Below are 25396 nucleotides of genomic sequence, written 5' to 3' on the forward strand. Positions count from 1 at the left end.
CATAATTCTTCTGTTTTACTAATTGATTCGGTGAAGCCTTTCTTAAAGTATGGCTGAAGTAAAATTTTATAATGATAATAAAAGATGGTATATAAATTCTTGTACATATAAAATATACATAAACAAACTAATGAAGTGGTTTAAAAGTTGAGGATGTGAAGCAAATCTTTGTTATGTATCATAGTTATATATCAAATTTTTAGTACCATTGCTGGGTTGTCCATAACTTGATATTTAGGAATATTGAAATGAAACACTGCTTATATACATAATAGTTATACAGTTATAATGATGAATAAAAAAGTAGGCTCAACTTGAAACCGTAGTGAAGGATAAGTAAAACGTCAACATATTTTATTTTAGTCTTATTTAAAAAAAAAATTCATTTAGAAAATTAGTTTCAAGTTTGCTGGTAGACAAATATTGACTTATATATTAAAAATGACTGATATTACAAAGGTGCAATTAATAAAAATCATGCGGGAGATAGGTCCTCTAGTTCACTTTGATGAGCTGTTAATGCATACTCGATTACATGGTATAAAAAATGATCACGACATATATAATTTAATTTGCGCTCTAGAAATAGCAGTGGATGGGAATTATATCAAGAGAAAAAATTTTTATTTTTATTTCCCGGACTGTCCAGAAAAACAACTCGAACAAATCAGTGACGAGAAATCAAAGGTTGTTGACTTTTTAATTAATACAGAATGTAGTTACGAGGATGCTAAGAAAATCAATTCAGACACAGGTTGTTATTAGAATTCTTTCAAATATAATAATCTAACACCTTTCAATTCCAATTTAGAGCCATCGGAACTATATAAAGCAAAAGATAATGAATCGGAATCTTCAGATATTTACTCTGAAAATGACAAGTTATGCCAGCCAGATAATAGCGAAACTGTCGAATATACTCCCGCTAGTGTAGACAATGAACATGAGCGCACTACTATAACTATGGACGTAGAGACTACTCCAATAGCTCCAACTGCGGAAAATAAGCCGTCCAGTTCAAAAAAAAATTATAAGAGTAAACATGATGTTAAAAAATCGTTTTCTGAATTTTTACTTTTTAATGCTGATGATGACAGCACTGAAAATCCGTAACTATTTATGTTTTTAGAGCAATGAATTGCAGAGTGTGTTTACTCAAGTTTTTTATTAAAGTTGTGTTATCAAATTTGGAATAAAGTTTTTTAATATTTAATGCTTTTAAATCTTTCGACTACATAAGCCTTACGTACTATAGTCTCCTTTTCTTGCTATGTTATTCCAGTTTCTGAACCTTTTTCTTTGTATATATTGTGTTTTCTGTATATATATCTTCTACAGTTCCATAACACATTGAAGGTTGTTAACATTATCCAAATAAATAATTACTATTAAAGCTAAATTTTTACTGTATTTAATAGTTTTATTTTTGCGTTAATCTCAAACATTGACAAGGTAAATCTAACACAGGGTTGTTATTATTGCTGATATAGAAAAAACTTGTCCAATATTAGAGATTTTGTATCGCATGCCCTAAAGCAGAACTTTTGATGTCACCACTACTAATCCGATGTGGTTTGTCAAAAGTTTTCTTAAAGTCCACGACTACACGGCATAATCCTAATTCAATGCAGATGGTCTTTATTTGTGCGATTGCAAATATCTGCCCATGGATATCTCAAGTAAAAACGCTGATCAATTACCGTCAATCATAGAAATTCACAGACTTCTTTCAATAAAAAAAATAAAAATCAGTTTCATTTAAAAGTAAAATCTTGATTGTGATTTCATTGTTTCCCTTGCAATTCTTATATGGTGTGCAGGTCTTCTATTTCTTTTCATAATTTACAATATGACGAGGTGACTATTATTCTTTTATTTGTAAAAAGTATACCAATATTTTTGAATGATTTTTTTTAAAATTTCACACTTTCCGTTTTCTATTATTCGCCCCCATTCAGAATTAATGAATCATTAAAATTTGAAGATCTGATAAAATTTATTTTAATTAAAAAATAAAAAGTAGAGATATTTTTATTTTTATTGCTGCTATAATGTGGGCTCATTGAAGTAATGCCAAAATTTGGGTTAGAAGAAAAAGAATAAAATAATAATTTCTACATGCAAGTAAATATTTTGACTCAATTAGTTATTCCATTGTGTGGTTACAATTTAAATATTGCAAAACGAAGGTGGCGTGATTTGTTGAAAGTAATAAAAAAACCGTAAACTAAATCTAATTATCTGTAATTTCTTGTTAATTTTAGATTTAAAATACTTTCGAAAATTTATGGAATTGAATAGTTTAGTTTCACGTATGTACATGTGCATTTTTTTTTAGTTCCGTAATGACCCTTAATCATATGCTCAATGGGGCTTAATCATCTCTTAACTTCCTTTGTGACAATGTTTATCTTCCTGTCACGTCACTTAGGTTTGATTCGTGTGAACAAAAACTATTGTCCTCCAAACTATTTACAAGCCACAACACGCAATCCAAGTTAGTCACTTGCAGACAAATTACAGCAACTTTTTGCTCATGAGTGCAGCCTTTAAGTGCAGCGTGTGACCCAAATCTGCACACTTTTTACTTGCGTATAGAAAGAGTATCTATTAGATTGAAGTATGGACTTGTGGTATTAGGCATCAACATTCAGCGTTGCAAACTCTATGTTTAACTGCTGCTGATCTAATTACTTTGCTTGCAAAACTTTTCGCATTACCAGAACTTGTTGCTGCTTCTATAGATTTTGTTGTAAGCGCTGGCGATGAAATCAAGCGTACACAAGACTATCTGCATTCGAGTTGGAAGTTGCCACTTCCATAGCCGTAGGCTACAACACGAACCACAATGAGTAATTTATTTCAGTCATCGACACTCATTTCTTATGCGGATGCAATGATCCGATAGGTTTTTCTGCATCAGGTCCATGCAATTGTGTTCGTACTGTAAAATAAAAACTAACCTGGTAAATTTTTAAAAAAGGGGTTCAAATAATGGGTTTGGCAGCAATAGAATTACGACTAGCGAGAGAAAAGTGTGATTACTAAATTCGTAGTTATATCAACAAATTAAGTTTAAGTTTATAACAAACAGCGTTAAAGTACTTCCGTATGGTATGTATTTCCAGTAATGCATATATTATGATGATAATATATAAATATGTACAAATGAGTACATATATATATCTGTATATGACCAATAAAATAAAGTTTATTAAGAACAAAAGATATTAATTTTAAGTATTCAAATTTTTCGAACTCAGAAAGAAAACCAATTTAACAATTTTAATTTTATTTATAGTCTCCTAAGCAGTAGCGAGGCGTCAGCTTTTTGGCAAGGTGTTCACAATTTAATCAAAACAGAATTCCAACTATAACGTATTCCCCCTACTTCTAAGTTTTGTCCTTTCCACAAGCAAATAGCGTACAAGACCAATAAAACAATTTATTTAAATGTTCGCAGCCTGTGATCCACTGGTTTTTATTTACCATAAAGCTATAGCTGTAGGAAAACGACGACTTACCATAGATTTCGACATTTTTACAACAGGTATCAAATTCTTCATATCTGGAGTTGGTTTATTCATTTTATGAATTAAAATCTTTTTTTCAGAAGATCGTTTAAAAAAAGATATTTGAATCAAATCTTTAATCACACATTAATTCATTTCTAAATATTAATTTTCACTTCAAATTTCTTTAATTTTTTTCTTTACTTTTACCATTTGCTAGTATTAAATTGCAATAATGACTTTGTTATTGATTTATTTCCAACCTCTATATAAGAGTAAGAAACTCTCATGCATTCATTTACTCTTTTACTTTGTATTTACAATGCCCGGTTCAGTTTTTATACTGAACCATTTCCCCATATAAAACAGCAACCGTGACTTTGATTGTATTTGCACGCTTTGTATAAACTTTTGGTTCAGTTTAGTGGAATGATCCTCTCGTCAAATGTAAAGCGATTTTCGCTCAATTATTTCTTTTCTCTTTTGTATTTACTTTGCATAACATTGGAAGTGCACTTTTTTTTATTGAACTGCTTGCACGCATTAATTTAAGAGTTAAGATTATTTTACGTACATATATTTGTTTGTATGTTTTGTGTTGTGTATTCAATATTGAACATAGTCCCAATGTGAATGTTATTTCATTTGCATGCTTTGTAAGCAACGCGGTGCAGTTTTAATTTTGAACCTTAGTATATTTTAAGAGGAATGTGTTTTCTCTTTTATTAATTGTAAGTAATGTTGGGTGTAACTAACACATGTGTGATTTTGTTTGTATTCTACGTTTTGTGTTTATGTTAATCTGTTTGGAAAAGCTATTATAAAAAATGTTAAGTAGCAATATAGCGAGATTATTTACCTAATAAAAAAAAATCTAAAAAGGAAGCTTTGTTAAGGTGTTCAGTGAACACTCTGAACTATTCGACGCCTCGCCTCTGCTCCTAAGTATCTGTATAAGTAAGTGGTAGCATCTCAAACAAGTGGTTATGGAGATATTAAGGCTTACTATATGACATTATATTATTATGACAAGTGAAAATGTACTACTCGACGCAATTCACACATACAATTCACACAAGTCATCTTAGATTTAATAATCATCATCATTTGGCTATACAGATCTCAGTTAGCCTTGGTTGGCGCTCTCTCCAATTTATTTTTGACTCTATGCTCTATATCTATTAGTGTTTATCTTTTTATATGCAATCTATCTCACCTAAAGATAATTATATAGCGGACCGCTTGTTTCAAATAAGACGTTCTCCTGTGATCACTTCTGCTTGCTGTACAGATACTATAACTTTGAGTTTTTTTTTTCACACTACTCGCGACATAGAATTGATTCTAATACACTGGATTCCATACTTCCTTATATAGTGCATAGTGCGCGACATGAAAGTCAGAGTTGGAATTGGATGTGAAGTGCCGAAGTTCGATGTTGCATTCCAACATCAAATTTTAAGTAAATGAGAGCATATGAAAGAGTGAACATCCCTGTCGAAATTTGAAAATGCTACACTAACTTTACTCGTACATTTTATTACAAGTAAAATTTATGTTGATGTGTGAATCAGTTGTTTTGGTTTCAATTTAAATATTTGTATTGTTTATTTGCGCGGTACTAGTGTTCTCACCAGACTTTACACAAAGCTGTTACATGAAAATCTGTGTAAAAAGCGAAATTTGGCACTTTATTTGTGTTGCGCTCTCAGTTTGTACTTTACTTGCGTTTTACTTGAGTCTTACTACGAGTAGGTCATGGAACAGACCTATTACTAGTGCCAAGTTAGCAACGTTGCTATAGAAACTGGGTTGTTATTTATTAATAAATTTTAAAAAATAATTTATTTATTGAACTTTTTCAGAGATATTTAATATTTGAGTTGAAATATTGAAATGATATTTATTTAGTATATTTCTTGAGCATATTTTCTAAACTATGGAAATTGGAATTTTTTATAAAGGTTGATTTCTACTGAATTTAGAAGCTAAACTTTGACTTTAAATTTCACAAAATTGTACTACTCTAGATTTGTGTTCTTTACTGCCTTAATCTATTTTGTATTAGGAGTATTTGTGTTCAAATTGGTACCGTTTATATATTTTACTAAAAATAAACTTATTGATAAAATCAATATTTGATATTTATTTTTTGGTTGATTTGAAAAATACGCATTAGAGATCTATATAATGTTTATATACCAATCGAAATTTTTAAAATAATAATTGTAATAATTGTAATAATTGTCAAAATGAAAACCCGAAACGGTGATGTTAACGCTAAATCAACTTTAGCAAAGTTCGTAATGTAAACATGGTATAAACCCCGTATAAGTAACTATATTCTTAATTGTTGCCTTTCGACTTTTTTGCTGTCACAAAGCATTTCAGCAATTGCTTTTTGGAATGATACACGTTTTGAGCTGTTAGAGGATTTTGATATTCTGAGCTACATTCAGTGAACAAGTATGAATGTTTGAAGCTCGTTCAACGAAGTTATTTGCACCAAAAAAAAATTTTGTATCTTTAATTGATCAGTTTTCGTTAAACTCAGCAGTTTTTGCTGATTCACATTTTTGTGTTCATATTTGGAAAATTTTGGAGTTGAGCAAAGTATTGAACTGCTGTTATAAAACCGGCTTCCATATAAAGATTGTTAATATTGCACGTGTGCAATTAAAAGAATTTTTATTTCGATCGAAACGCAAACATTTATGGAATTCTATTGCAATAATGTTAGCAATAAAAAATTTACTTCATACCACAATTTTGTTAAACTCATGCAAAAATTATGTTTCTAGGTATAAAAATATTATTTTATTTATTATATATATATTATATTTATTCTCTATGTTGTTGTTTCAGGCGGTCGTAAGAAACAATCAATTTCGAGCCACATCAGACAGCAAGCAGAAGGGCTACCATATTGGTGCATAATTAATGATGAAATAATATGGAATACTTATTTGATGACAATGAATTTTGAAATTATGATGAAGTAATGACCGTTGGAAAATTTATGGAAGGAGAGGATACAGCAAGTATTAGCTATATCACCAAAAATATTAGAAACTTTATCACCTGAGTTGGATAAACCCACAAATCAATTGTATTCAAATTTTAGTGCAAAACAAAATTGCTCTCGAAGCTTTTGTCAGTTGTCTTTGTCATAATAGTTGTTGATCAACTAATGATCAATGCATATATATTTATATGACTCATACTCAGAATACTTAGAATGATAAAATTACCTGAATAAATGATATATTGTAAAAACAATAAATAATTAGGGGGTGAGAGGTTAGAGCTTAAAACAACAAAAAAAAGCAATACATGTCACGAAAATTATTGAGGGAAGATTCCTACTTTGGCGGCAATCAGCATTATCTTCGTAATATGGGATGGTAATGTTGCTACAGGGTAATTGTTTGATCGAATCAGGGATACATTTCTGAGGCAGTTATCAAGCAAAATACTTCCGAAAATAGGTTTGGCTTACCAGGTGAAATGAATCTTTACGACTCATCTTTACTGACAAGCTTCCAGGAACAGCTGACAACTTCTACAAGACATCACTGCATGAAGAAATTTTCACTCTCATTCTTCCTTTACTTGTATGTATGCATGTGAATGACTATATGAATGGTTATCGAATGGTTTAATTTCAAAATATTAGAGGATATATCTTTTGATTTGTGTTGGATATATATAAGTTATCTATAGTTATGTATTACATGTAACAGAAAGAAATACTTATAAAAATATCAATAATAAAGAAAAAAATTATTCATATTAAAACTGATTAGATTAGTTTTAATAAACATAACAAACATGAATCATAAAAAGGGCAATACCTTCTGAAAGGCAGAACTAATATAGGATATTCAAATTAATAATTATATTGATATAAATCAAATCAAAAATACAAATTTCATATTTAATTCAAATAAAATTCCTTGAAAAACATTTAATATTAATGGTAGTTATTCTTCCAAAATTGGCTTCACTTTCCAGACTTTTTACATTTTATCAACATTCAATTTGTTTAAAATCATAAAAATAAAAAATTATTATTTAAAGTGCGTGCGAATGCACAAAAAAATCAATGCGAAAACCTTGAGTGAAGTGCAATAATGTTTTGTTTTTTCTTGAAAACGAATTTTGGTATTTTATTTATAAATATTTTTATTTTGTATTTAATTTATATAAAATTAATTCAAAAAAGTTGTTAAAGAGACTTTAACTGTCTGGAAATGTCTTTTGTGGTTGGCAGTGGATACGCACGCGACGTGGCAAAGAAATTGAATTGGCGTATTGACATTGGGAGTTGATATGCGATATAAATAATTTACATCAATATTTAATTATTTTAAATAAAACTCAATCCATTACTAGTAAAAACGACTTAAATTATGTCTGCAATTAACTTTTGTCAAACTATAAAAAACCATATATGTTTATTGGTACGTTGATCCGAATAAGAGTTATAATGATTAAATTTTCTTTAAATTATTAAATTGACGAGGCTCTTAATTGATATACAAAATATAAAAATATAAAGTTTTAAGATAAGAAATTATATTGCCTACTGACACAAGAAAAGACCTAAAGAATATCCAGTAATTACATACAAAGTAATATCCAGTAATTAAAAGTTATTAAGATCATGTTTATTGAGATCATAAATATTTTAAAGTCTGCAATAATTACGAATAATATATCTTCTTACATTAATGTTAAACTTATAATGGCTATGTACTTATAACTTATAAAATTATTAATGAAAATGCCTTCAAATATAAGAGTTTTTATATAGATTGCACTGAAATTCGATATTTTTATTTTCATATTCTATCCACCGGATATTAGTGACTACAATCGAATAAGATTATAGTATCACCAAACCGGATATTAGTGACTACAATCGAATAAGATTATAGTATCAGCACTCTTTAGTCAACAGGTCACATAAAAGGTAGGCAAGGCACTGCACAATAGATTGGGATGGGAAGTGGGATAGAGTAAATTAGGAGTAAGGATAAAGAATCAAACAATTAACGCCGAAATCGCAACGGCTACAGGCACATACTTTTGTCAAGAGCTATAAACTATTGATTTGTGCGATCACTGATCATACCAGTTGCTTCTTGGGCTCGCTGCAAACAGCTTATGTCCATTTTGTTTAGACCACGACCACGATGACACCATGGCACATATTCGATGCTTTTGTAAAAATTCAGACTTGAAGTTCAGAGTGCGACGTTATAAGCTTAAATATCAGTTCCTCACCTTTTTAAAGGTTCTTTTTTTCATTTGTGTGTGCATTTGAAGTAGAGCTGCAGTTGGGACATATATTGGAAAAAGACATATTTATACGTAACAAGTATCCGATTACGATTAGGGTATATAGTGATTCCCAGAAATACTAAGAGTTACGAAGTAACTCTTCCTTCACTTCAATCAACATATAAAGTTCCAAAATTATAGAAAATGTATACAATAAAACAGCAATAAAAACAACAACAATAACAGCAGTGACAAAGTACAACAGTTGCAAAGTCTGAAGATTAAAATGATTTAAAGGAATAACTTCATTATCGAAGAAAAGTCCCATTTAGAATTGCAAAAATTATAGAATCACACGTTATTAAATTATTGTTGTTTAAAAGGCAGCTTAATTCCATGTTTACATTATATTAATTAAGATTAGATTTTACTTATATCTATTTACTATAGAAACTTTAGATTGGAAAACTTTAGAATACAAAAAGTATTTCTGGTGATCAACTACAATTGAGATAAAATATTGTAAGACTGGAATTGATATTGAAAAGAATTATTAACCGCTTACACAAAAAAAAATTTACAAAATTCCAAACTGCTTTTAAATATAATGCGACTTTTTTTATTCTAATGTACATTATCTTTTTATTACACTAGTACATATATTTCATATAATTTTTACCGCATTTCGGATTACTAATTAATTGTGTTTAATTAAAATAAGTCATGTTGTTCTACATTTGTTGCTAACTAAGATGAATGCAAAGAATTTAAGTGATTAAATACAAAAGAATAATAAATTATAAATTTAAGGTAATGTAAATGTTTAGTATATTTGTTAACGGTAATGCTAAACACATATACCAAAAAATCGAATTTAACAAAAAAGATAATATATAAATTCATTGGACGAAAATATTTAAGCACTAATTAAATTTTAAAAATAATGTGTTTTTAATCACTTAAATTGCAAGCACCATTTTATAAATTTATATATATATATATATATATATATATATATGTATTTATATCTTCATATTTAAAAGAGTTTAACTTGTAAATATGCATATATCGATGCATTTTAATAAACATGTTTATAAACTTCTAAATTATTTAATACTATATACATAACAATCTCTTAATTTATATATATTTCGTTCTAACCATTAAAAAATTTTTTATTAAACATTACGATGCGATTAAAACGCTTAAGCAAATATAGTATATTTTATTTATTGTTTTTAAAACTAAAATTTATAGTTTCTAGAGTATTTTATAAGCTCCAAATAACTTTAGTATTTTATGCATAAATATATTTGTTCTTTGTGATAAAATTTAACTTAATATTTAATACAAAACTGTTTCATTTAAAACTGTTCATTTAAAGAATAACTGAATTCATAAATAGAAAACATATTACTCTATCGCTGAGGGACGGTTACATAAATGTTAATTATACATATGTCATTAAGATAAGTAAGATACTTATGAATTGACAATTCAGAGAAATCTAATTTTTTAAGTATCTAAAAATATTTCCGACGATCTGTGATTATTTTTAATACTAATGTTAAATTTTGAATCCTATTATGAAGCGAGCACACTGTTCCGTTTCCGCTACAACATTTTGTATTGTGTTGCTCACAATGCGCCACGTAGAATACCTAATTAGAGTTTAAGTGGAGTTCAGTTGTCAAACGGTGGCGAAATGTTTTCTGAAACATTGAGAGGATCAATATATGAAGGCGAAGGAACAATATGTTCCTTACGTTGTTTTATCTGAAATCATTTAAAAAAATTCTTTAGAGTGTGCATGGTAATATGCATTTAGATGAAATCGTCTTAATTAACTCGATCGTTCTTATTGGAATGACGAAATGGAAATAAATAATAATTTTTTATGAAGTAGTTTCGAGTAACACTGCTGCGGCAAGTTCTAGACTCCAGCCAGTTTGTTGCAATGCCTGCTCACATTGTGGACGATTGGCCAAACCAAGTCTAGAAGACATTAAAAAAAATGTAACCATTAAAATTTATTTCTTTAGTATTTTTAATAATGGTATGATAATAATAAAAGAAAATAAAATAATAAAATATGTAATTTATAACAATGCATATAATAAGATTTACTAATATATATTTCTTGATATCTTTAAATAGTTTACTTGAGTTTTCATTTTGCTAATTACCAAAAAATTAGTCAATCTTTTTCAGAACTGAATTTGAATAGTCTTGACAGTTTGTTTTGCAATGGTTTTACGATTTTGTTTACCAACCTTGATAGTTGATCAATTTTGTAATGCCTTATAGCTAAATTGGCGTCTCCATTTGCCGCTCGTAGAGCATTGCGTACATCTAACTCAGCTGCTGTTGAACCTAGGTCACGTATTATCTGTTGTATTTTATCATTTTCGCGACCAAAATCGGTTGGTACAGGTGCATACAAATTATTGGCGCCATCCTGCTGTTGTAATTTTTCTAAACGCCTTTGTATTTGTTGTGCCGACAGTTGTGGGGGTGCTAATGGTGCGGGACGATGAGGTCGCAAATAATCATCAGCTGTTACTTCGTCATAAATTGCGGGATTTTGAGTATTTGTAAGCGTACCGTTTGTGTAAATCCCATTGGCAGTGGCAGCATTCAAAGGGATTTGTCCATAATAAGTAGATGGTGTTGGTGCAACTGAATCATACATTTCACGCCCAGCAATACTTCCATACACTGAACCAGCCGTAGCATATAGTTGCTGATTTTGTGTTTTAGGAGGTACAACACGATTTGAAACGGCTACAAATCCATGATTTTGTATTGATGAAATCTGTTGTAAGCTGCTTTGATTTTGATATATATCTTCGGGGGGTTGAGCATAATACACTGATTGACCCGCAATATGCTCATACCAAATGCGATTGACCGCACTTTGTGTGGGATTTACTGCTGTCGATACAGACGCTGCTTCTAAATTATTTTGCTTATGTGCCTCTTGACTTAGATAAATACTGTTACGCATTTCTAATGCGTTTGTTGTAGAACTGGCGGTTGCACCTAATGATAGTTGTTGCTGTTGTTCGAGATTTTTCATTTTTGGAGATACATTATTCGATGTTGGACTTGAGAGATTCGAGTTTACTGTCGAGTTTTTAAGTGGTGTTAAATTTTGCTTGTAAATAATTTCCTTATTCACGTACATTTGTGCAGAGTTACGTTCATAGTCATTTTGTCCTTTGTTACTGTACATATCCTTTTCAAGCTCTGCTATGAAAGATTTATCGAGCAATACTTTTTCTGTTTGTACACCGCATTTTTCTACACTGTTATCGCTCATATTTATATGGATAGAATCATCGTTTTTAGTCACTTCAGTATTCAATGCAACAGAACTGTTGTTTTCATCAGCTAATTGTTCTGGTATATTTTCTTTGTTTCCTAGTGACAGCGATGAAGCACCAAAAAGACTCCTTCTTACAGTAGGGCTGTTATAGTTTGAATTTGTTGTTACATTTCTAAAAAAAAGTTATTTCCTGATATTCTAGAAAAACATTGATAAGTTATGTATATATTATACCTTAGCGGAGTTTCTTGTTTTTCTGACTGTTGTTGTTTGTTTACATTTGAGTATAGAGGTATCTCGCTACTACTGCTTTGCAATATGTTAAGTTTAGTAACATCTAAGCTGCTGGTATCAAAAGGATCTCGTTGTTGTTGCTGTTGGTTTTGTTGTTGCTGTAGTGCGAATTCCATTGTGTTAGAATAAGTTGGTGGCATTTGGTAGGGTGGCGGTTGCAAACGAGAGGGTGAATTACCGAACTGAAATTGGTGTGGCAACAAAGGTGAAGGCGTTTGCGGCTCATTGCTGCTGAATTCTTCACCTTCTGTAGGGACATCGATAGGTGCATCAAGTATACAAAAGGAACTATCCATTTTTAAAGACGTGCTTTCACCTAAATGCATAAGTGGGGCAGGTGGTGACCCAGTTCCACCAAATTCAGGCGAAATATCTATTAATATGCCTTCCTGTTGTTGCTGAGGTGGAGGTGGCCGTTGTGGCCCTTGCTTATGTTTTGCTTTGCTACCCGCTTTGGAAAGCTGCGCTTGTTTTACTTCAATACCGCGTTCATTTACAAGTTTATTATAGGCAAATTGTTTATTTGTAATTGATTTTCTTTCTTTAGCATGATGAACTTGCATGTTTTGAATTTGCAGTGAGTTACATTTGCGGTTGCGCTCTGTATATTAAAAGAAAATAATTTTAAGTTTAAATTTGCATTGACACCCTACTTCACATACCTGCTTGAATATCATTATGAGCGCTGATGGCACCTGCACCACCCCAACAAAAACCAAAAGGCGAACCAGCGTGTCCGGTTTGCCTCAGTCCTTCATGTTGAGAACGCATCAAATCACTGTTTGTATGTTTCTGTTTCTCTAGCACACTACGTAAAAATACGCCAATTTCAAATGTGCGCTGATTTTGACCCTTCACCAACTTCAACTCAGGTCTTCCATCAATGATAGCAATAGTATCACCTAATTCGATTTGCAAACGATTGGTTTCATGATAAGAACGGGCAGATTTTAGCAGAGGTGGTGACATGCCCACAAGGAACTCTCTGCATAGAATATAAATTTAAATTTTTATTTGAAATGTTTTTATTATTGAAAACTAAACTTACTTTAATGCAGCAAAGGTGGGTCGTTCTGATGGCGTTTTCTCCCAACATTGCAGCATCATTTCATAAACATCTGGGGGACAGGCATCAGGATGGTGTAAACGCTCACCTTCACGATCAATTTTTCGTAGGATTTGTGAACCATTTAAACCAACCCAAGGATCTTCACCAAAAGAAAACATTTCCCACAAGGTAACACCAAACATCCACGTATCGGATGCATGTGAAAATTGCCGAAAACGCAAAGATTCTGGTGCACACCAAGGAAACGGTACTTTCTTATGTTCTGACATAACATAACAATCATCCTCCTGTGGCAGTGCTCGCATCAAACCGAAATCACCGATTTTAATTTTATTTCCAGAGGCAAGTAGGACATTTCGGCATGCCAAATCTCGGTGCAAAAAACGTTTTTGTTCTAAATACGCCATACCAGTAGCAATTTGCACAGACCAGTTCCATATATTGGTGAGCGGAGTGTGCTTACATTGTTTTCGTAGAGTATCCAGCAAAGAGCCGCGTTCGGCTAACTCTGTTATCATCATCATGGGTTGTGAGAGGACCACACCATATAGGCGTACTAAATTTGAATGGTCTAAAGCATGCATAGCTTGCACTTCACGAAAGAAATCATCAATAATACCCGGTTGTGTAAGATTATCAGATTTAAGCACCTAAAGAAAAAGAAAATATTATATTTAAAAATTTTAAATTGTAAAAGTTCTGAAACTAAAAGATGCAATTTAAAATACCTTCACAGCCACTGGCAATACTTTGCCATTTGGTGCCGTATTCCATTCGCCACGTCGCACTACACCAAATGAACCATCACCCAATTTAATACCAAGCGTTATATCCTTTTCATGTATCAAACACGTGAGTTGTGTGTTCTGTTGTTCTTTATTGTTTGAACTGGCAGACTTTTTGGAGGATGGCTGCTTACCACCACCAATTAATTTACTGAGTATATTTTTTCGCCATTGATGTGCTTTTTTTTTACGTACAGCCTCCATTAGGCGACGTATAGCTGGCTTGCCAAGCCCACAACGTTCCAAATCTTCTGGTTGCACATAATCGAAATGTGCTAAACGTGTAACTTGGAGTTCATCACGTATTCGTTCGAGAAATTGTTCGAGCTGCACTTCATGGAGTAAATCTTCGAGCCATTCAGTCTCTGAAGTTGTATCTGTATTATTAGGTAAAGACATTCTTACACTAAAGTCCTATAAGACTGTTATCTACTATCTGAAAAAAAAAAATTAAATAAAATAAATAAATTTAATTAAATACATCTTAATCATTTTAATTAATATCACAGGATAAATTGGTATTTGTTTTTGTTGAATACATTTAATTATTATTCAAAGTTGGTTTATTTATTTCAATAAAGTCATATCAATGTAAAAAGGTGAAAGTGGATAGCCGGATAATTATATATTTAATGACTATAGTGAGTTGTCTCTGAAACAAGTGATAAGTCAAAGTAATTTATATTATTATTATTATTAATGTGCTCATGTATTACTATTAAGAAAGCAATTCAGTAAAAAAATCTTCAACATTTGCTGAAGTTATTGAGTTATACATCGATAAAAATGTCACACTGTATTTTAATTACCCTACTAAACTGAAAGCTTATCAATTAAGAAATAAACCGTTTCACTTTACTTACGCAAGCAAACAATGCTCGGCTTAGCTCATATATTATATATACGTTGAAATGAACAAAAGTTCTAATATCATCCAAAAAGTGAAGAAAATAAGTAATATATATATAATGTGCAGGTTATTATAAGGAAGAAGACAAAAAACACTGCGAAACATCGACAATGTAATTGTAATAATAAGTTCCGAAAAATTATATATTTGTTTTTATTTATATAGATTTTTGTTTTAATTGTTCACATAAATATTTTCCAATTCAAATAAATATTCAGTAGATATTGATAAAGAGCAAATAACTCTAGCGACAAATTTTTTTTGAATCCCATATGTATTATTACTTGTTAAAAATCTGAATACTAGAGTATCAGATCCATGCTTGCTTTGCTATAACTATAACTATTGTTATAGTACTTCGGTTATGTCTGTCATTCCTGAAAAGTCTACTTATTTTCTCTTCTTTGTTAATGGGGGAAACTCTAATAATAGTTATGAGTGACACTTATTCATCGCTGGTTCGTGACTCTATAAGATCGGTCGCTCTTTTCGGTAAAAGTTAATACTATTCGAGAAGCTGACAATTATTTAGCTTTAGCTTAGCATTTGTCAATTTAACGTGACTGACCAACTTTCAGCTAAAACTATGATTCTATTCGTACAATATACTGATATTTAACATTGAAACATAGGGGTATTCATATAGCACTAGTTTAAAATGGAAATGACCGAGTGTAGTGTATCGCTCCTATACTGTTTAATAAATATTTGTCACATTGTTTACGGCATAGCATATAAGTCTTGCGCCTCAACTAAAAGCTTTCACTACCTTTTAAATACAAAACATCGAAGATTGTAAACAAAGTAGAAGACATCAAAGCAATATTAAATAAACATTTAATAAACTTGAACTACATTTAAAAATAAAATAAAATAAAATAAAATAAAAAAATAAAGTTTTGATTAATAAAATGTCCACAGTAAATGCCAACGACCAAAGGCATTTTTATTATTGTGATAAAAACTGATTACGTCAATTTGTTGACTGAACTCATAGGCTGGCACACGTTTGCTGATGCATAGATACTTTTGTATTTCACCAAACAAACAAAAAAAACTGAATTGAAGTAAACAATCCATTGCTTTGTTGCTAATTTGGTTTTGTTTGTGGAAAGTGCAATGTGGGTAGCGGAAGCAACAAATAATAAAATGAAATATTAATTTAAAGAATGAATGAAATTGAAAGCTCTTTGGAAAATGCGCTTATGTGCACCACATTTATCTTTATTGCATAATAAAAGTATTTATTATTCAACCTGAAGAACAAAAGTGAAAAGTGTGCTGAACGTTTTTCCCACAACGCAGTATTTTGGTCGCCCTTAAAAAAGCTCTTAACGAAATGATTTCATCGAAATGATGAATTTTTATTTTATTATTTTTATATATTTAATAACTGCAAAAATGATTTTTAAGTTCAAGTTCATTGTTCATACAACAATTCCGAAAGTGTTTTTTCGCGGTTTCTTAGGCTTCAAACTTTTAGAACTATTCCTCTGATTTAAGCATTTATAATTAGCAACTATCGCGAGATACAATTACGATTACTAATATTTTGGCAGTCCGAATAAAAAAAGGTTATAAATAATTTTAATGAAAATTGATGAATGTATTGTCAAATATTCAATGACATATGCTCTATATAACTCTAGAGCATATGTCAGTCGCTCTTTTGAATTAAATTTCTTTTGCTAAACATTTTTTTATATTAAGCAAATTATGATTAAACAAAATAGTTTGAACTTAGATATGTTATGACGCAATACAATTGAGAAAATACGTCTCAAGAACTTAAAAGATTTTATATTAATTGATGATAAGGCATCGTAAGCAATATTCAGTTTTCTTTCCAAAATAGTCTGGATTTATACAAACCGACTATTATAATTTATAAAATATTTAAATATAAAGTAATAATTTTTTATACACGTAAATTCGAAGAAACGCTTTTACAGAAATGAATAAATATGTTATATATATAGTATCGTACACTACATTACGTACAGAATATTAATGTTTCAATTGAATGCACATTCGACAGAAAGGCATACGTCATTATTAGTATACTGCCAATAACTTTATTATTAGATATTTATAATATTATTGTCAAATGTGAGTAATAAAAATTTTGTGGAATTCCCAACTATTATCTTTGATTTTTTAAACTGCAATAATTTTAAGCGATTAAAAATATTTAACAGTCTTAGATCATTGCACTATGAAAAATATTTAAACAGATTATATGAAATATTTTTATAATACAATTAAGATGCTGTTACGATACAAATCAAATTGGTATATGCATAATAATATTTTGTAAAAATATGCAATAATAATATTTGTAAAAATTGCCATTTTAAATAAAATCTAAAACAAAAGTTGAGCTCTTTAAATTATAAGAGTTTTCTAAGCCATTAACTCTAAGTCATTTTAAAGAGTTAATTAAACTGAATTGACACTAACCGTGACCTACAACATCACTCCAAAACGTGTCTATATTGTCATTATCTATACGCAGAAATTATTCAGAGCTTATAGCGAAGCAAGTAACTAAGATTTTTTGAGAGGAGTTAATTATTAAAAAATCTGCAATTATAGCTAACAAAAGAATACAACTTAAGTTGGAAAATCCCAATAACCCTAATGATCAAGTTAGTGTTGTGACTGCAGACGGAATACCAAATAACATCAATATAAATCTAATTAGCAATGTGGCATTAGTTAATATTTACTGGCTTTCATCGAAGCATGCAAGCACACAATGTAAAAAAATCTTCAACATCACAGTAGCCTCTGAGGGATGCACTTCATCTAAGCGTTTCGTATCAAACATAAATGTGTGTAGCGAATACTATAGTAAAATGTATCTTTCTTGGAAATTGCTGTTACTGTTGGCATGTGTATCTTTTTGTTAGTATCACAGACACATGGTTCGGTGCAAATTGAATCATATTTATGCTTGGGAAGCATAAAATGGTAATTTAAAATTACAAAATGTTTTGCTTGAGAAGTGAGGTAAGGAGAGACGAACAACTTGATACGGTGGGTTTATCACAAAGAGAGTTCATGCTACCGAAGATCATACCATATCGACTTAACCAATTGAGAGCAAATTAGTGATTATTTTATTTTTCTTCAGTGATCATATTAATAATGTTTTGAACTTATAGAGATACTATTCCTAAAACCAATATTTTTTTTTAATACGTATATATATCAATAACATATTGTAATTTAAAATTACGTCTTTCGTAGCGCAACTTATGCGTCATCTAAGCCAATTGTTTGTAAATATCTTTTCTTAAATCTAACACAACTGCTTTAAATAAAGTATCTATCTTTGTTTTTTGCAATTGTTTTCATTTTTATAGTTTTATTTTTAGGCTGATTTCTTGGTAAAGTTCAGCAATCGCTGACTACAGTCCAGGCGTTGACTTTGTAGCAAAGAGATAAGTAGAATTTTATTTTAATGCTTCGTTCTATTTCAATTTATTTGAATTCTATTTTGCTACCACTTTTTATTTCTTTTAGTACTTTTGCTTTTAAAAGCCTCTTCAAGACCATTAAGTGTAATTCCTGTTCTTGTTTAAATGGAGCAGTAGCAGCAGTAATGTACGCTTGACGAAGCAATGCCCTCTAGTGGCGGTACGTGATGTTCTGGCATAGATGGCGGCTTTACATGAGGGTTCAGTGTATTCATACGATTAAAATGATTCATATACAGACATTGAAGCTGGTTAACAATTTTTAATAAATTTAATTTAACACAAAGCAAATTGTCATGCAAAATCTGAATTTACAATAAATAATTTTGTGTTGCGAAGCAGAAGCGCTCATGTATCTGAGACTCATATATTCACGTGTTTACGGTCAGTACAAAACTTGTTTCAAAAATTTCCCTCGTCATTACACAATTACTTCATTGCAGTTTGTACGACATACAGATGCAGATGCACTGATTTCTGAGTTTTTTTTTTTTTTGATTATTTTTTGCTTATTATTATTTGTCATAAATTTAGTTTTATGCCTCAGTGGAGTCTGCACTTTAGTTTGTAGCGATATTGATGACGAAATTTGATATGTTTCGAGTAAAAGTGAATAGCTGAACGTCATAATGACGTTCTGCATTTCGATTATTAGACTTAGGTGACAGTCAACATCCTCAGTCACTCCAGAGGCTTTCGTATTCATGGTATATGTACGCAAACTAAGCAGGTGCAAATTTATGCCCATATGGAACACGAAAATGTGCTGCCAACTGTTTCTGAAATGAGATGATCATTTTTGGTGGAATCATATCAAATAATTCATTTTACAACCACTTTAAGACTAATAGGTTATTGTTATGATTCTATAGGGCACCGTGCCACATGCTCAAACTGTTATGTTTCAGCGATCCTGATATGCGCCGATTTATTCTCGTCTAAGTGTGAAATTTATTTTTAATATTAGAATACAAATTAAAAATAGAACATTAATCGTATAAATATCAGTATTTCAATTGAATAACGATTTTAAAAATTAAGTATTTCTGTCTTTGTCAAAAGTCTGTACAACAATTATAAGAAAACGTATTGATTACTTTTAAAAAGCAAATTACTTTAGGAATTTATATTGTATACGATGTCTTACTTTAAAGATTAATATCATACCTCTTAATCTACAACGAGATAAACCTATCTGAAAACACAGTGATTAGTTGGTAGTAAAACTAAAACACCAGAACAACGTAATGATATATTGAGCTAAGCCATTTTTGAGCATCAATTTCTATACAAAAACATAACATTGATTGGCCTGAGTTTTATCAATATGTGGAACAATTTAAAAAGAAATAAAAACGTGAGAAGAGGTGAGATAATCGCAAGGATGCATAGTGGAGTATATACAGTTTATCCAAATTCTCTCAAATGTTACTTTCTTCACGAACCTTATCATTAGATTGTGTAGTAATCTTAAATTATTCTCTTTCTACTTTAGGAACAATAAATTACATGATATAATTTTGAATGCATATATTCATATGGAGATAAGAATTCGTGTTTAAATAGAAAAACTTGCCCTTACAACACCTAATATATATACATATATGTATGATATAAATGATATAAGAGCTTATATGGCAGTTATAGATATATACTTTTGCCGTACTATACAGTGGAGATTAGTGATTTATAATTTACCAGTAAGTTTTAATATTCAACATCTAAGTTTTTGTAAAAATATCTTGAGTTATAAATATCTTTTTAAAATAATAACATGAATTTGAACTCTGATATTGTTTAGCAGCTTCTAACCGATTTAACCGATTCGACATAAACGTCAAATTAAATGCGTATTTATGATTATGAAGTATCAAATTTAAATTTAATATTTAATAAAGAGATATTAGATCTGATAATCCAGTTTATTTGGACTCCATGGGATATATATATAGCTATTTCGGAAATTATGTCAGTGCTGTTCACGAAAAAACTATGAGCTTCTAGAAGGTCATCAAAAACCGTTCTAGAACTGATCAAAAAACATATACAATTTACTGGATATTCGATGTCACCTTTTTGAATTTTGAATTGTGCTACGTTCATTTAGTTTTAGATAACACGTGGCCTTTAGCATATTTTGTTTATCAGTGTCTAAATATTTAAAAATGTTAAAAAGATAATATCGAACATTTAATGTGGCTTAACTATTTGGCTATACTAATAAATAAAATAAAAAAATTTGCTAATACTTTTCAACTTCGAGCATTGCTGATAAAAAGCGTGCCTCATAACAACCGACAGAGACGGACAGGCAAAATAATTGACAAATAACTAGAACCTCGAACTAAGGAAATAAGTCAATTATCTTTACTACATGTATTTTTTAGTTGCAATTATTTTTGCTATTTTATTTTTTATTACTTAACAGAATCACATTAGTCAATCTAATGCACATTAATATTGCATATGAATTCCTGTCACTTTCAGTTGAATTTGAATTCCATACCGAGTGACCGCAAAGCCAGAGCAAACAGAATGTGTAGTGTTCAAGAGGAAAAGCTCCATTAAGACAAAGAGCAGTTTCCACTTCCTGTTGTTTATCTTTATGGTGCTCATACAAACTACAACGAACAAGCAACACAGCTGATAGTGATACGCTATTTTGTGAGTTTATGAAAAGATATAGTGCAGATGCAGATGCGACAGAGGGTTGAATGCACACAGTCATTTCTGTGTAGTAAAGAAGAATAACTACGACGATGCAGATATTTGCCTTTGGGCACTACATGGCAACATGAGAACAGAGGACACACTTTAGAGTGGTTTGCGTGTTGGTCCCTGCATTGAGCAGGGTGCAAAGACAATCATGACACAGATACTTTACTCATGTTTTTGTTGTGGTATAATTTGTGGTTGCTTAGAAGGGGGAGGGTGCTGCATTGTGTCAAGTCAAAAGAATTAGATTATACTTTTAAGTAGAAAGTGCGTGAAACTGGTGGTGAAACAGGATGGGAGTTGATACATTGTTTAAATTGCAGCAGTTGCAAAATCTCCCATGAGTAAGCATTTTTAATTAGCACTTAAATTAAAAACACCGCACAAAGATTTCATTCCAGATTATTTTATTTATTTCGAGAAGTCTTTAAAAAATTAAGAGCATCTGAGTTCTGAAAATAGGAAAAAAAATAGTATTTCAACAGCTGCAAATAACAAAAGCAAATATCAAATATGCACTCAAATAGCGTAGACAAGTGTTGCTTGTTCCTTAAACTTCCTGTTTAGTGTGCCAATGACCAAAATAAATTGTCGCGAAACCTGATATCTTCGCAGAATAAGCAGTTAAATAAAAAAAATTATTAAAATCGTTTTTGAACTTGAATACCTGACAGTAAAGTTAGAAAATATTTTAAAAGAAATGCAAAAGTTCTTACTTTCAGAGACTTAAGACATTCTTATTTTAATAACAGAATATTTGTGGAGTGAAAATAATGACCCAATAAAATAAAAAGAGTGATTAGCGTTTCCTTTAATAAGATCGAAAACAGTAAACTCTGGCAAATAAATCAATAAAACATTTCTTTTAAAGGTTCAACTTTCATTGATTCAAAGATTGAATATCATACGTGAACTTTTGCAAAGCATTGATTTGATATTGAATTGAATGATATTGAATGTTATTAACTATAAATTATGTTTAATTGTAACTCACCTATAACATCAACGCGTATTATATACTATAACTAAATTTTGAAGAATGTTAACAAACCATATTAGAATTAGAACACTATTAGTAAAACTGCCACATAAGGGGTCACAGAATCGGTTAAATCTTCATCTCGGATCGGCCAAGTGCCGCTCATTAAATGGTTATAACAACAATTGAACGAATTTACTATTGGCAACACGGTCCTACAATTATAGAACGGTGTAACTAAGAGAACGGTAGAAGGGAAAAATGTGTAATTTTTTGAAACACCAATAACCAACATAAGATTTAATATTTAATAAATGATATCAATAAAATATATTATTTAAAAACCAACCTATGGTTCATACGATCTGTTATGAAAGGCTGAAATCATAGAAAAGGCCTGTGACAAAAAAGCAAAAGATATAAAATTGTTGTTTAAATTGATAGTTTATATATTTAACTTAAAAGAAAAATCTATTGCTCATTTAACCCTCGAATTTTTTTTTTGGAAAATGAAATAATGTTTCATGGATTTTCTAGAATAAAGTAATGAGCAGAAGGACATATGTATAACTAAAAGTATGTCCTGGGTTCGAAAAATATCTAAGACTATGTTCCAGAGCCACTCGTCGAGTCCGACGACTAAGTGCCGTTCGACACTGTCAAAAGGAACCACACAACGGACAACAACAACAAGTAAATCCTACATGATTATGTCCTAACATTTTATTTTTTTTGCAGGAACTATATACCAGATTCTAACATTCTAATATAAATATCTTTAAACAATGCTATACATATCTATATATATATATCTCAATTTTAATATAACTGACTTAAAAAAATCATATCAAAAATCTATGTATTTCTATGTACTATGTACAAAACAGAATCTGTAAGAATACAATTCCGAGTTTAGTTCCAATATAGATCACTTGTTTACACATATATACATATGTACACATATACAAAGCAATATATATATGGTGCATATTATTTTATGTCATTAAATCATTTATGTTCACACCAAATGCACTTTTTAATGAATTCCTATTTTATGTAATTCCCACAACAGCACAGAAGCAGGGGCGAACCTAACATATGTTCTGCAGTTTGTAGTGCACGAAAACTGGATTTTTGCAATGACGACAGCAGTTGCTCTGCTCTCCACTGTTCTGTTCTTTGCTATACGTAAAAAGTGGTTTGATTAGAACTCGCGCTTTGCAATTATGATGACGGAGATTGGCATACTAGGCCAACAAGCTGGTCGACAGGTTTTGCACATATAAGAGTGAATGATAGACATTTCTGCTGCGGCTGCTGCAACTGCTACTGTCAGGAACGAACCGCCGACAACAATTACTGTGCCGTCGAAGCCGTCGCCGACTACAATTATTACTTTCCAGTTGAGCGAAATGTGTTGATGACACCTTTTCGATCTTTTCAGGAATATTTTATGATGAAACTAAATTGCTTCTACTTTTATGGATGCAACCACTAGTTGTAAAGTTTCCACTTTCACTGGTTCTCTTTACTTAGAGCAAATTTTAGTAATTTTAATGTAGGTATAATAAAGTAAAGCATTTACATTTTGAATAATTTAACATTTTATATAAAAGTAAATACCATTTTTATTTACGCTTTATACACTTTTCCAACGAACGTTTTAGGAAGTTTGCGCACACACTCGCTGGCAACAACAAATTAGTTATGCACTTTTAGTATGTAATTACCTTTTTCACTTTAACAAAATTTTATGTTAAATACTTCACTTACACAATTTATACTACACAATCAAATTATCCAACCAACAAAAAACAAAGAAATTTTTTTTTTCACAAATGCCAAAATATGCTGAAAAATGACAGCACAAAGTAAAAAAAAATACCAAGAAACAATTTTTTTCATGAGCAAATGCAAAACAAAATCAAATTAATTACCAATTGCTTGTTTATAACACGTTATTGTAAGTTCAACAAATTATTATTATAAATTTACGTATAAAAATATAGATTCACTTAACACTAAAATCATTCTAATCTGTTAAACATTCGATAAAAACAAGGCTCCGCTTAATCAACAACATTTCACAAACCACCACTAGCGAAAGAAAAGAAGCTACTGACTACAACACAAATGTCACAACACAACGGCAACACTGTTAGAATACTTTGTGTGCTACTATTTATCACATATGACTAAGAGTGCTGCCACCTAGCGCATAATAAAATATTTAAATCATACATTGCAGATATACATCATATCAGATTTTTTATGAACAAAAGATGAAATTTACTGAGAAGTGAGAAGTGTACCTTTATTCCGCGTGAGTTAGGAATTTTTAGAAAACAAACAAAAGAAATTCGAAGTCTATTTTCAATGTAATTTAACATATTCTATTTGTTTAGAGTTAAGTGTTTTAAAGCAAATAATAAACTAATTATTTATATTATCACAAATTTCATCATTTCAGTTTTGAATTTATTGAATATAATCTAGTTAAGACGCAAAAATATACATGTTTGTGATAATTTGTTTTCATTTGCAAATTATTAGTTTTTAATTGATATATGCCTTGATTCGCAGCTTTATATCGTTTTTTTAACTTTCTCACAACCTTGTAACAATGATTTTCTCGCATATCTTAACATGGATTTTGTATAACTTTTACATTCTAAATGGTAAATTAATTAAACTCATTTAACGCTCTGATTAAATTAAAAACAACTTATTTTGCAGTTTACTTGTTATTTATTTGTCCACACAGAAACAATTCAATTTTTAGTCCATCCTTTTTTTATTTATACCATTATTCTGTGCGAAAATGATAATATAATAGGTCTGTTCCATGAGCTACTCGTAGTAACGTTGAGTAACACTGTGTATATACATGTGCGTTCCATCATCAAATTTTTGAGTATATGAGAATATTTGAAAGAGTGTAACATCCTTGTCCAAATTTGAAAATGCTGCACAGTCTTGCACATTTTATTTTAAGTAAAATTGGTGTGTTGTGTAAATCAGCTGGTTTCAAAACAG

At 30.4% G+C, this 25396-nt stretch overlaps 2 protein-coding genes across 6 annotated transcripts; one reads left to right on the forward strand and one right to left on the reverse strand.

The window, feature by feature from the left end:
- The first annotated feature begins 317 nt into the window (after positions 1-317).
- Positions 318-1316, forward strand: LOC119685355. The gene is made up of 2 exons (XM_038099611.1): positions 318-754; positions 812-1316. The coding sequence occupies exons 1-2, from the start codon at positions 442-444 to the stop codon at positions 1111-1113; spliced, it is 615 nt and encodes a 204-aa protein (XP_037955539.1). The 5' UTR covers positions 318-441; the 3' UTR covers positions 1114-1316.
- Positions 1317-10144: 8828 nt separating this feature from the next.
- On the reverse strand, positions 10145-24487 carry LOC119677308. Of its 5 annotated transcripts, none has more exons than XM_038088587.1 (7): positions 24298-24487; positions 14218-14710; positions 13469-14139; positions 13083-13405; positions 12361-13021; positions 11072-12298; positions 10145-10793 (listed from the first exon to the last, which is right to left on the reverse strand). In XM_038088587.1, exons 2-7 carry the CDS (start codon positions 14671-14673, stop codon positions 10694-10696), a joined length of 3438 nt encoding a protein of 1145 aa, XP_037944515.1. In that variant the 5' UTR covers positions 14674-14710; positions 24298-24487; the 3' UTR covers positions 10145-10693. The 5 variants fall into 5 exon arrangements, with proteins under 5 accessions (XP_037944515.1, XP_037944517.1, XP_037944516.1 ...); XM_038088589.1 differs by lacking the exon at positions 24298-24487 and adding an exon at positions 24134-24152; XM_038088588.1 differs by lacking the exon at positions 24298-24487 and adding an exon at positions 23984-24125.
- Between the last annotated feature and the right edge of the window lie 909 nt (positions 24488-25396).

Source organism: Teleopsis dalmanni, chromosome 2 (assembly GCF_002237135.1).
Source record: "Teleopsis dalmanni isolate 2A chromosome 2, ASM223713v2, whole genome shotgun sequence".
Classification (NCBI taxonomy): domain Eukaryota; kingdom Metazoa; phylum Arthropoda; class Insecta; order Diptera; family Diopsidae; genus Teleopsis; species Teleopsis dalmanni.

Bases quoted from the DNA above. Each gene is read 5' to 3' on its own strand.
- LOC119677308 (XM_038088587.1), bottom strand. From the start codon at position 14,673: ATGTCTTTACCTAATAATACAGATACAACTTCAGAGACTGAATGGCTC. The intron at 13,406-13,468 runs GTAAGTTTAGTT...TATTCTATGCAG, and splicing joins CCCACCTTTGCTGCATTAAA to AGAGTTCCTTGTGGGCATGT. The intron at 10,794-11,071 runs GTTGGTAAACAA...AATGTCTTCTAG, and splicing joins AAAATTGATCAACTATCAAG to ACTTGGTTTGGCCAATCGTC.
- LOC119685355 (XM_038099611.1), top strand. From the start codon at position 442: ATGACTGATATTACAAAGGTGCAATTAATAAAAATCATGCGGGAGATA. The intron at 755-811 runs GTTGTTATTAGA...ATTCCAATTTAG, and splicing joins GAAAATCAATTCAGACACAG to AGCCATCGGAACTATATAAA.